Here is a 13,862-nt window from a genome sequence, read left to right as displayed (position 1 = left end):
AATACACATGTATCTAATAGATTGGGTTGATTTGAGAATTACATGAGTTATGTGTTTAAGTGCTTTACCTATTTATTATTAAATAGTAATATATGCACAACATGATAAGTACTACACAAGTATTGATTATTATTATTACTTATGTGAGGATTGAAAAACTTTTTCCTATGTGGGGAAGTTAACTTTGAAGTTATAAATTTTACCATCATAATTTTATATTCTTAGACTAGTATCACATTAGTTTGCATTTCCTTAGCATATACCAAAAGGCAGTAAGAAAAAAATCTCAGAAATTTTGAGTTAAAACCAATTTGACACGAACTGTCTATAACAATAAAACACAAACATTCAACAGATGTCTTCACAAGAAAAACCCACATAAAATCTGATATTTAAATTAGTCATCTTCTCCACCTCCTTTCTGGATGCTTTTCACTCACACCTTCTCCATAGTTTCTAATAGCCTTATACTTTCCATTATCCACTGAGTTGACCAGTATTAGATCATATAATTTATCACCCAAACCATGACACTGTAGAAAGTGAAAGGAAAACTATGAATAATTGTATCAGGACAACAAGTGCAAACCATAGACCAAGCAATCCAGGATATATGATCACTATGGTCAAATTCTTCCCTGTCCCTCAAAGACGTAGGTCATATGAGCTTTCTGCCAACATAGTAAAACTAATTCCTGTGGTAAGACCAAGGTATAAAAGGATTTGACTAATTACTCTCTCTGGCAATACATGAACTTCAATAGTTAGCTTAACCTAAATATGACAATTTTAAGCATCCTTGTAAGACCAATAAAAGAATAGTTTTAGACACAAAAGCCTTTCTTAGCATCAATGAAATTGTTGAGTAATCACTGGCCTCAGGGAACGCCTCCTCCACTGAGAGGGAGAACCTCAGAAAAGCTTTAGCATTGTTTTGTGTGTGTGTGTGTGTGTGTGTGTGTGTATGTGTGTTTTGAGAAGTCTCACTCTGTCACCCAGGCTGGTGCGTGCAGTGACATGATCTCGGCTCACTGCAACTTCTGACTCCCGGGTTCAAGCGATTCTCCCGCCTCAACCTTCTGAGTAGCTGGAGCTACAGGTGCATGCCACAATGCCTAGCTAATTTTTATATTTCTAGTAGAGACCATGTTGGCCATACCAACATGGTCTCGAACTTCTGACTGGTCTCGAACTTCTGACCTCAGATGATCCACCCACCTCGGCCTCCCAAAGTGCTGGGATTACAAGCATGAGCCACTATGCCAGGCCAGCTTTAGCACAGTTAATGAGATGTATTATACCTCTGAATCACAAATGCATCTTACTTATCATGTCTAGCCATCTTTTCCCAGAAGCCCAACTAATATATATTTAGAGATTTAATTTTACATACATGGTGATGTTAATGAGTTGATGTCACAGATTATATGCTATCCAATCACACCCTTAAACTACAACTAATTTGAAATCTAGTACACCTTAAAACTGAGATGGAGTGTCTACCATAATGGCAAATTCATTTCAACAAAATAACTAATTACTCTAAGAAATGTTTCCAGTGATTTTTCTTTTGTCATATAAATGCAAGTAATTATCTAAAAGGAGCTTAGCAATGTTAAATACAAAGTAAATTTAGGCTTATTATTAATTTCAAAAGCAATTTCCCATATCCATCATGAGAGACAATTCAGAATACAAAACTAAGCATTTTCAATTAACATCAGTAAAAAAATTATTCTGATAAACATATTTTGTCTACAGACTTACCACCCTCCCCTTGTTTCTTATGGAATAGAAAAGAATTCTTAAACTTTTTTTTTTTTTTTTTTTTTGCCATGAATTGCTTTCTTGGATTATTGAAACAGGAAAAAGAGGTGGCTAGGAAACCTTAGGGAGGGAATAATAAATATAATAAAAAGCACATAGTTTGCCAAAATGCAATACATTTACTTATATAAGTATTTAGAGTATAAGTATTTGTGATTCCATTGTGAAAATAATAAAAAAAAATTTTTAAGTAAATTTAAAAACAGGCAAAATCAAATTAAAAGAAGGCAAAACTATTCAATTAGTGGTCAGCAAATTCTCTACTGGTAAGTCACCAATATAGTGAGCTGAAGCATAGTCAGCTGATTATTAAGTCTAATAAAACAGAACAAATGATCAAGTAATGAGCAGCACCTAAAATATGAATCTTATAATACAGTTTATGCTACATAAAGAGGAACGTGTTTAATGTTCATGCTTTCTTTGAAACTATGGAGTTAAAAAATAAGAATAAGGAAATAGTGTGTAGGCAGAGAGAAGGATTACAAAGAGGAAAAGGAATACTAATACTTATTATGAAATATAAACTATTGACAGAAAGAATAGAAAAATCACATTATCAAGAAGTAAAAATTATCTTCCAAGTTCCATATCAGAAAAGTAAACCAAGTTAATGGGAAAAATCAAACTTTATTCAAAGTGATTATTTATTTGTGTGCATGGCTTTGAATTTGGTTTTCACATTCACTGATGATAAGGTTATGCTGTTTTCTATTTTAAACAGCTTTGGAAAACCTGTACTATGTGACAAAACAATTTTCCAAAATATGTGTATGATTATCTCTAAATGATAAGCCAAAAACTTATCTTCACTTTTTGCTAATTTTGTTTGGCAAAATAAAATGAAATAAAAATATAAAATTTATGAAGGCATATACTCTAGTCTGCACTCATGAAGAAACTATATAACCAATGAATTGGGTATCCCTAAAATACTTCTACTACTATTAGGAAATACAATTTAGAACATTTTGCCATCAAAAGAATGCCACTTTATACTTTTATATTAAGGTAAAAAATAAATTATACTGAAAGTCATACATTCACTAACTGAATCATTAATGGGTTTTCATTAGCAAAATATTTTTATTTTAGTAAGAAAAGGGTAACTGTGAAAGACTAAGAATATGAAGAACACAATTTCCAGAGCAAGCTTGACAATAAAACATTTCTAATAAAAAATTAAAATAAATTAACTACCTGTAATATTACAAGAGCATTTTCTATGGAAAGGTCATCTGATGGTAGGCCTTCACTTTTCCAAATTAACTGCTCACTTTCAGTACAAAGAAATCTCCTCAGATCAAATTCTGAAAAGTTGAAGATATTGAAAATACTTCACTACAATGATCTTGTACTTGATGAAGGGAAGGAAATAAAGTTATTTATTCCAAAACAAAAGTCCTACAACAGTCCTTAACTTGAAACCCATTCTTCCACATTTAACACCCAAACCTAAGAAGAAAAAAGTCAGAAACAAAAACAAAAAGTGCAAAAGAATGGAACTCCATGAAGTCCTATTTCTTTGAGTGAATGTTTCGCAAACTAAAATAATTTTGTAAAATACCACTAAAATCATGAGGAATTTTAAAGTTCTTACATCTCAGCCTATCAAATAAAATTATTATAAAAATAAAAGTAACATAATGTTTAATTGCATCCATGCAATATCAAAAATAATTCAGTCGTCTCAGTTTTTTACAGTGATTTAAGAATAGAAAAATCATAATAATAAAGTAAATTCAAGAACATTTGGGGAATGTGGCAAATCTAAAGTAGCTCCAGGGTATACTTGTGATCCATAAAAAATTTCCCCCATTTAAAAAAGGTAAAATAACAGAGAACAAAGGGTCCATTTTTAGTATATTGAAATTTTAAATTCAGGAATAACTAAATACAAACTCTCAAGACCAGCTGACTTGGTCCATTCTTCCAAACAGGTTTTTCTCAGAGACTCAGGAGCAGCAGAAAGATATGTAATAAATGCAGCAGCAAGTTGAGCTCTTTTAGGAAGAGTAGCTAATTCCTCTGTTATCTCTACAACCTGGAAAAAAAGAGAGCGAAGAAAGAGGGAGATATATGAGTATGTTCTAACATTAAAGAAAATGACAGTTTTATGGTTTTGATTGTGGGGGGAAGAATCATAAGTAATAACTCCTTGTTTTGAATATAATAGTCAAAATGTAAAAATATCAAAAAGATCTCAGACTCTGCTGTGATATTTTTTTAAAGTATAAAATCCTAATATATTTGTAGAAACAAACATATTCAGTCATTGAAAGTTCTTAATGATTTTAAAGAAAGCAGAACTTTCATCCCAACCAAGTTAACTGTGAGTTTGCATCACTTTGTAAACTAAGATTAAGGCACAGAGAATGAACAAAGGGACAAAACAAAGCTATGGCATGGCATGAAGACCAATTAGCAAAAAGGTTACTGTAAATAAAGCACAAGATTCAGCAGAAAGAGTAGTTATATTAAAGGAAAGAAGAGAGAGAGAGTTAATTAAAGGCAGATTGTGAAAGGTTTTCCACGACATGCAAAGGAGTTTCTATTTTAAACTGTGACGTGAGCCATTGAAAGCATTTAAGCAACCAATGAGTAATGTAATCAGATTGGGTTTTATAAAGATAATTCAGCTGACAAATGAAGGGTGAACTAATTAAAGGATCAGATAGGAGGAAGACATTAAAAAAGTCAGATGAGAAACAAAGAAATATTGGCATTAAAGATAAAAGACAAATACAAAGAATATTTGCAAATAGATATGACAAGTAAACAGGGAAGAGTCTAAGACAACCCATATATTTTTAGTATTGATGCCCAAAGAAAGATGCCTCCAGTGAAATAGAAAATAAAGGAGACTTGGAATGAGAAAAAGAAAATAATTTAGACATGTTGGGTTTGAGTTCCTGAGAGACAATTAAATGCAAATGTCTAATATAGAGTTGGAAATATACATTTAAAACTCAGTAGTCTGGAAATGTAGCTCTGGTCATTATTAAGGTGTAGGTGATATTATGATGGGATGAGATAACACCCAAGGTAGTTACAGAAAAAGCTGCTGTGGAAGAGAATAACAAGGACAATCAACATTACTAGGTGAGCAGATGAGGAGGATCAGGAAAGGAAAGGAAAGGAAGCTTAACTGATTTCAGAAATAAACCAAGAAAAAACAAGAGACAACACTAAAAAGTCAAAATAATAAAATATTTCAAGAAAAAATAAATACCCTACAGTGTCAAATCCTAAAATTACTGTCCTGGTGAAGGTAAATTCAAAGAAAATTCTAAGGAGTACTAAGTTTTCCATCCACTCATTTTCATCCTGCTCATCTCTCAATAACATACAGAACTGAAAGGAAAATAGGCTGCTTCGCCTAAAACTCTATTCATATAAAGACACTTTGTTTAAAGAGTAATTCACATAATGGCCATTTATATCTACATTATTTATCCTGAACCAGGTGCAAATTAATGGATCTTTCTCTCCTTTTTCTTAACATACATTACATTATAGAGTTCCTGGATTTTAAAGGTAGACTCCTCATGGCCCCTCTGTCAAACAAACCTGTGCATTCCATCTCTTATGTTCTCTATCAAGCTGATTAATTAAGACTTCTGCAGCTTTGATTGTTTCTTGTGCTTTGCTTACTTCAGCTTCAAGTTTTGCAGCTTCTGAAGTCCTGCTCTGAAATCTATGTAAACATTAAAATTTAATTAAAAGCAAAAAGGATTTGGGAGAGATTTAATGAAATTATCCATAAGTAACAAAGTAAACTTTTATCCATAATTTAATCAATGATAATACCATTAATGTTTGCATACAAAGTGACATTAATAGAAGAGACAAACCAACAAAAAACTTGACAGGGCCTCCACGCTCTACTACATTATATAAAAATTTGCCAATACAGCATTCAAGGCACTATTCTAAACATCCCATCTGTCTTTCTAGTTTTATTCCATTATATTACTGATCAGCAAAACCATTAATATATGTCAATATCAGAAGAATTTTACATTATCAGTAAATATCCTATATCTCCCCTGTTCTTCAGAATGTTCCATTTGCCTAGAGTAGCTTCGAACCACACCCTTCCTCATCCCACAGCCCAACTCCCTCTAACATTTACCACTAAAACTACAAATAAAATTTCAAAATTCATTTTAGTACATTATATATAATCTCTCCCTATATTCAAGTTAAGTATCATAAATTGTATGCTATACATATGCAAACTTAAACCCAAAGAAATTATTACCCAGGTTCTCATCAATAATCAGCAGAGGATCTAAAATTCATATACAGATGTGGCTGGCACTAAGTTGCATGCACTTTATAGTATATTTCATTGTCTCTCTAAGTGCCTTCTTCCTTCCTTCCCTAGACATAAGACGCTAGAACCAACTTCTCCAATATAGACAAATAGCCACTAGCCACTTTGTGGCTATTTAAATTTAAATTAACTAAAGATAAATAAAATTTTAAATTCAATTCCTCAGTCATATTACAAACACTGCAAGTGCTCAGTAGCCACATAAGACTACTGGCTACCATACTGGATAACAAAGAGCACAGAACATTTCCATAATCTCATGAAATTCCATTAAACAGCACTGTTCTAAAACCTGGAAATAGAAAGCTGCATGTTTATTGAGCACAACATTTCATACTACACCTTGAACATGGTTTTGCAATGAATATTGTTGCATTAAATCAACTCTCATATCTCTGTACAAGTTGTATTAGAAATGGAAACCATCTCTTTAATTTTGTAAAATCAGAATTTAAAAATTGATAGATCATGCTTATTTTTCAAGTCCTTTATTCTTTGTTAATATGTAAGAAAATAAGACTGTTATTCATGGCCTAGAGTCAATTAAACCTTAATTAAGGATCACAATAAGTAATAGCATGGTAACCAACATTAATTCATTCTCATCAATGACTCCACAATGAAAAATGTCATTCTGTTTTACTTGAAATTAAAAGTTAATTCCAAAAGTTCTCACAATAATCCTTCCGAAATAATGGTAGTATGGTGCAATGGTTAAGAGCAGAAACTTCATGGAATTAGACAAACCTAGTATCTAACATGGCTTAGTATTTTATTAGCTGTTCAACTTTAAACAAAAAAGACTATATAATTTTAACCTTCCTAATCTGCTAAACAGAAATAGATTTACTTCTCATCATTGTTTTAAGGATTAAAGAAATGAATACATAAATTACCCAGTATAACACCTAACACAGCAAGTGACTAATAAATGAAGTCAAAATATTGCTATAATAAGCTAATTATTCAATAAATATTTCAGCATTAGCTGAATATTAAGTGCTGATTGTGAGCATATGACAGTGAAAATAATACATTATACTTATTTGTCTTGTACTTCTCTAATAATAATATCTGGAAAAAATTGATGTGATTTCTTTCCTATATTTCTAACATGGTAATTGTTCAGGAATATTGAAAATACTGCGTTTATTGGTTTGGGGATTTCTTTTTGGTTTGCTTTTTTCTATAAGTATTTCTCTATAAATATATATTAGTGAGAGAGAAAGAGAAACTGAGGAAGGGAGAGAGGGGGGAGAGAGAGAGACAGAGACAGAGAGAGAATTGTTTCCTGAACATAGAGAAAAAAATTCAGTTTTAATCTGATTAATTTCTTGGTGCAATAATTAATTTTGCTTCCATTAAAAAAAGGAAGCATGACACATCACTTCAACATATACTGTATTCAATCAGATATTATTCAGTTTTTCAATCTTCACAACTTTTAAAAGAAAATGTTCTAACATTATATATATATAATTCCCATACCAATATTTTCTACCCTGTACTATTATACATGAAAGGCTTTAAGACTAATAATATTCAAAAATGATCCTTGAGTACAATATTTGCATGAAGACTTTTTTTAACACGAAGGAGAAAAAAAGTTAAAAGGATAGAACTTTTAAACATAATAATGTATCCTTAAAAAGTTTATAGACTAGTGGGTCCCATAGCCTCATCTGACATAAAAGTCTAAAATCTTAAAAGTCAAAACAGGAAATAAACCAAGATGTCAAATGTAAACACTCTCAGCATTATCCTAAATACGCTTCAAAATAAAACTTACTTTTCTTTGAGTTCTGATACCTTTTGACCAACAGAATTAAGGAGGTCCTCTAGTTTCCTTTTTCTGTCTTCAGTTTTCTTCAGATTCCTAAAATATAACTCAATATTATAAAAGCCATTCCTATTTTAGATACCAACTATAAAGCAGCAGCAGCACCTTACAATGTAATCCTACAGTAAATATATGACAATTAAAACTGTCATTAATTCAATATTATAACACCTTTACTTAGAATTTAATTTGAAAAGCAATGCTAAAATTAAAAGTGTTTCTTCTGATCCAACTATACCACTTCTAGGAATCTATATTTAAAAACACTCATACATGTACATTTCTGGATAAAAATGGTAAACATATTTATTTATCTTCTAACCCTTCTAGAAACCTACTAAAATGAAGCCAAGAAAATAAGAAAGATACATATGCACAAAGATCAAAAGAGGAAAGTATGAAATAGGAAAAATTTCAAAAATAATTTCCTTTTCTTAAGAGACAGAGTCTTACTCTGTCTCCCAGGCTGTAGTGCAGTGGTCTGAACAGAGCCCACTGCAGCCTCAAACTCCTAGGCTCAAGCAATCTTCCCACCTCAGCCTCCTGCACCCTCAAAGTTCAATAAAATTTTAAAAAGTAATAACTAACATATCAGAACGCAAAAAGCCAAAAGCTAAAATGCCTATATGAAGAGGAGTCAAAAAAAAAAGCAGAATCCTAAAAGGTTCAGAAAATGTAAACATACTTCTGAAGGTAACAATAAAGCCGAATACAGAAGATTATTTAATAATTGATATTACAAAGCGTTTGACCTCAGAATCCATCCTCTATTGAGAGCTGACTACCTCTAACATAACCCAGAATGCCGCAAGTCTAGCTTATGCCCCTACTCATCTCCATCAACCTCTATGCACACATCCTAGGCAAAAGATATAAAGATTCCTTTACAGTAAAATGATTGACACCCTATCCTCTCAAAATACCTACAAATATTAAGGGGTTGCCATAAAATGGCCAGTCCATACTTGATCACCTTACAGTGATGCTCAGCAGTTAAGGAGCCCAGGCCACACACTCAGGTCTTCCAGTCAGACTTCTAAAACTCATGATTAATAACTAACAGCCAAAGATCAGACAAGTCAAGAAAGCTTCCTAACTTCCTAAAAATATGGAGTAATATACAAAACACTGGGAATCAAAGTAGCATTAGACTTTCTAAAAGCAACACTGAACTCTAGAAGAGAGTACAATAGGGGTTCTCAAACTTTAGTGTACACCAAAATTACCTGTCAAAATCGAGATTACAAGCCTTACAGTCCCCTCCCCTACAATGTATCTGAATCAGAATCAGTTCGTTTGGGTGGAGTTCAAAAATCTGCACTTTTAACAAGTTCCAAAGTGATGCTGATGCTGCCGGTCTAGGAACCAAATTTTGAGAATTGCTGATAGAATAAGGCCTTCAAAACTGTGAGCTAAAACTATTTCTAGTCTAGTATTTAAACCCAACCCAATTATTGATCACATACAATAACATATTATAAATACTTTTAGACATGCAAATCTCAAAATATGTTCCAGCCCATATACTCTTTCTACCATGGAAGATGTGTTCTAGAAACCTGAAGAACTAAAGGAAGGAAGAGAAAGACAGGAATTCACAGTAAAAGAATACAATAGGTAATCTCTAGAACAATGCTGAAGAGAAGCTCCAAGACAACAGCCTTAAACAGCAGGCCTAAAGCTAAGAAAAAATAAATAGAACACACAGATCAATGAAGATGTTTCAGGGCTCTGACAGAGAAACTATGGATAAATTTGTGATATGTAAACAGAAAAATATAATCAACTAAAAAAAGGAGGCAATTCTTATATATAGAACAAAAAAGTGTACAAGAAAGGAAATAAGATGAATAACTGTTAATACACAGCAGGAAGTTAATAGATAATGTCAAAAATTGAACAATCAAGAATATAGATCAATTAGGATTAAGATGACAGACAGCACGCGGGACTACCTTGCAGCTCCCACTCAGACAGACAGAGCAGCATGTGGAGACTCACATGGTGAACTTTTGCTGCAAGAACTACTGTAGGAACATACTAGGAAAGCCAAAAGAATTAATGACCCTTTGAAGGAACTGGGTCACTACTGCAGTCTCCCTGACATACCGAAAAACTTATTAGTCTGCTTGCTTTCTTAACGGAAGGCACATGATCTGGGGCAAGTTCTCAGCCCTGGTCACTGGCGTTGTTGGGGCACGGTGGGAGTGAGACCAGCCTTTAGGACTGCAGGCTACATAGAAAGCCAGCGAGGCCTGTGCCTGCTGGCCTTCCTCAACTACCCTGGGTGACCTGTATGACTCAGCAGAGGCAGCCATAATCACCCTGGGGGAAAAATTACATTGGAATGGAAACCACACTCCCATCCCCCACAGCAGCCACAGCAAAAGCCTCACCAAAGGAGAGGCTGAGCTCAGAGACACCTATCCCTGCCCCCACCAGGTGGTCTTTCTCTACCTGCCCTGGTAGCCAAAGACAAAGGTCATAATTTCTTGAAAGCTCTAAGGCCCTGCCTACTGCCTGAGAAACCTGAATTGTTAACCAGGTGTCCCTAGGGCAAGTTTGCATCCTCCCTATAGGACCACAGCTGAGGCACTCTTGAAAGTGCCACCTCCTGGCTGGAGGCCCATCAACACAAAACCAGTCCACTAAACAAAAACAAAACCAAGGACCATCACAGAGTTCACCTCATTCCCCTGCTACCTCCAGTGGAGCAGGTGCTGGTATTCACGGCTAAGAGACCTGAAGACAGATCACATCACAGGACACTGTGCAGACACTCCCCAACACCAGCCCAGAGCCTGGTAGCTCTGCTGGGTGCTAGACCCAGAAGAGCAAAAACAATCACTACATTTCAGATCTCAGAAATACCCATTCCTAGGGGAAGAGAAAGACCACCACAGCAAGGGAGCGCTCCGTGAGACACAGAATCTGACCAACTGCCCTTGAATCCCAGATCTTCCCTCTGATATAGTCTAATCAAATGAGAAGGAACCAGAAAAACAATTCCAGTAATATGACAAAACAAGGTTCTTTAACACCCCCAAAATATTATACCAGCTCATCAGCAATGGATTCAAACCAAGAAGAAATCTCTGAATTGCCAGAAAAAGAATTCAGAAGGTTGATTATTAAGCTAATCAAAGAGGCACCAAAGAAAGGTGAAGTCCAACTTAAAGAAATCAAAAACCTGATACAGGTTATGAAAGGAAAATTCTTCAGTGAAATAGATATCATAAACAAAAAGCATTCACGACTTCTGGAAATCAAGGATACACTCAGAGAAATCCAAAATGCACTGAAAAGTCTCAGCAATAGACTCAAACAGAAGAAAGAGCTTCAGAGCTTGAAGACAAGGCTTTTTAATTAACTCAATCATCAAAGACAAAGAAAAAAATAATTTTAAAAAATGAACAAAGCTTCCAAGAATTTTGTAACTATGTTGAGTGTCCAAACCTAAGAATAATGGGTGTTCCCAAGAAAGAAGAGAAATCTAAAAACATATTTGAGGAATAATTGGGGAAAATGTCCCCAGCCTTGCTAGAGATCTAGACATCCAAATAAAAGAAGTTTGAAGAACGCCTAAGAAATTCATTGTAAAAAGATCATCACATAGACATACAGTCATCAGGTTATCTGAAGTCAAGACAAAGGAAAGATCTTACAGCTATGAGGCAAAAGCATCAGGTAACCTATAAAGGAAAAACTATCACAGTGACAGCAGATTTCTTAACAGAAACCCTATAAGCTAGAAGGGACTGGGGTCCTATTTTTAGCCTCTTTAAACAAAAAATTACCAGCCAAGAATTTTGTATACAGAGAAACTAAGCTTCATAAATGAAGGAAAGACATAGTCTTTTCCAGACAAACAAATGCTGAGAGAATTCACCACTACCAAGCCAGACTACAAGAACTGCCAAAAGGAGCTCTAAATCATGAAACAAATCCTCGAAATACACTAAAACAGAACCTCCTTAAAGCATAAATTTCATAGGATCTATATAACAATAACACAATGGCCAGGCATGGTGGCTCATGCCTGTAATCCCAGCACTTTTGGAGGCAGAGGCAGGTGAATTACTTGAGATTGAGAGTTTGAGACCAACATAGCCAATATGGCATAACCCCATTTCTATTAAAACTACAAAAATTAGCTGGGTGTGATGGCAGGTGCCTGTAATCCCAGCTACTCAGGAGGCAAGAGAATCCCTTGAACCCAGGAGGCAGAGGTTGCAGTGAAGCGAGATTGTGCCACTGTGCTCCAGCCTGGGCAACAGAATGAGACCCAGTCTCAAAAAAAACAATAACACAATGGAAAAAAAAAAAAAAAAGGTATTCAGGCAACAAATAGCATGCTGAATAGAACAGTACCTCCCATATCAATACTAACATTGAATGTAAATGGCGTAAATGTTCCACTTAAAAAATACACAATGGCAGAATTGATAAGAATTCACCAATCAAGTTTCTGCTGCCTAAAAGAGACTCGCCTGACACAATAAGGACTCACATAAACTTAAGGTAAAGGGGTGGAAAAAGCTATTCCATGCAAGTGGACACCAAAAGTAAGCAAGAATAGCTATTCTTATATCAGATATAACAAACTTTAAAGCAACAGCAATTAAAAAAGACAAAGAGGGACATTATGAAATGATAAAAGGACTAGTCCAACAGGAAAATATCACAATCCTAAACACATATGCACCTAACAATGGAACTCCCAAATTTATTAAACAATTACTACTAGACATAAGAAATGAGATAAACATCAACACAATAATAGTGAGAAAATTTAATACTCCACTGACAGCACTAGACAAGTCACTAAGACAGAAAGTTAACAAAGAAATAACAGACTTAAACTATACCCTACAACAAATGGACGTAACAGATATTTACAGAGCATTCCAGCCAATGACAGCAGAATATACATTCTATTCATCAGCACATGGAACATTCTCCAAGATAGACCATATGACAGGCTACAAAACAAGTCTCAGTACATTTAAGAAAATCTAAATTATATCAAGTACCCTCTCAGACCACTATGGAATAAAACTGAAAATCAACTCCAAAAAGGACCTTCAAAGCGATACAAATGTGTGGAAATTAAATAACCTGCTTCTGAATGACTGTTGGGTCAACAACGAAATCAAAATGGAAATTGAAAAATTGTATGAACTGAATAATAATAGTAATTAATACAACCTATCAAAACCTCTAGAATACAGCAAAGGTGATGTTAAGAGGAAAGCTCAGAGCATTAAATGCCTATATCAAAAAGTATGAAAGAGTATAAATAGATAATCTAAGGTCACACCTCATGGAACTGAAGAAACAAGAACAATCCAAACCCAAACCCAGCAGAAAACAACAAATAACAAAGATTAGAGCAGAACTAAATGAAATTGAAACAAACAAACAAAAAAATACAAAAGATAAATGAAACAAAAAGTTGGTTCTTTGAAAAAATAAAATTAATAGACCATTTGCAAGATTAACCAAGAAGAGAGAAGTTACAAATTAGCTTAATTAGAGAGAAATGGGAGATATTACAACTGACACCACAGAGATAAAAAAGATTATTCAAGGCTACTATACACACCTTTATGCACATAAACTAGAAAACCCAAAGGAGATGGATAAATTTCTGGAAATATACAACCTGCCTAAATTAAACTAGGAAGATATAGAACTGCTGAACAGACCAATAACAAGCAGCAGGATTAAAATGGTAATTTTAAAACTGATGGATTCACAGCTTAATTCTATAAGACATTCAAAGAAGAATTGGTACCAATCCTATTGATACTATTCAAAAATATAGAGAGGGTTGGGAATCCTCCCTAAATCAAT

The 13,862-nt window shown here is 34.0% G+C and overlaps 1 protein-coding gene across 2 annotated transcripts in view; it reads right to left on the bottom strand.

Moving 5' to 3' along the window:
* DYNC2H1 (dynein cytoplasmic 2 heavy chain 1) overlaps positions 1–13,862 on the bottom strand; it is a 352,433-nt gene that overhangs the window by 221,875 nt on the left and 116,696 nt on the right. For both annotated transcript variants that reach the window (XM_023208014.3, XM_023208015.3), the window contains exons 60-63: positions 7,956–8,042; positions 5,398–5,524; positions 3,730–3,871; positions 3,028–3,137 (exon numbers count right to left, since the gene is read on the bottom strand). In XM_023208014.3, coding sequence (XP_023063782.2) covers positions 3,028–3,137; positions 3,730–3,871; positions 5,398–5,524; positions 7,956–8,042 — 466 coding nt within the window. The remainder of the gene's footprint in view (positions 1–3,027; positions 3,138–3,729; positions 3,872–5,397; positions 5,525–7,955; positions 8,043–13,862) is intronic.

The sequence above is a fragment of the Piliocolobus tephrosceles genome, chromosome 13 (assembly GCF_002776525.5).
Source record: "Piliocolobus tephrosceles isolate RC106 chromosome 13, ASM277652v3, whole genome shotgun sequence".
Taxonomy (NCBI): Eukaryota; Metazoa; Chordata; class Mammalia; order Primates; family Cercopithecidae; genus Piliocolobus; species Piliocolobus tephrosceles.
Note: the sequence above shows the minus strand (reverse complement) of the source record. Positions and strands in the feature narration are given on the sequence as shown.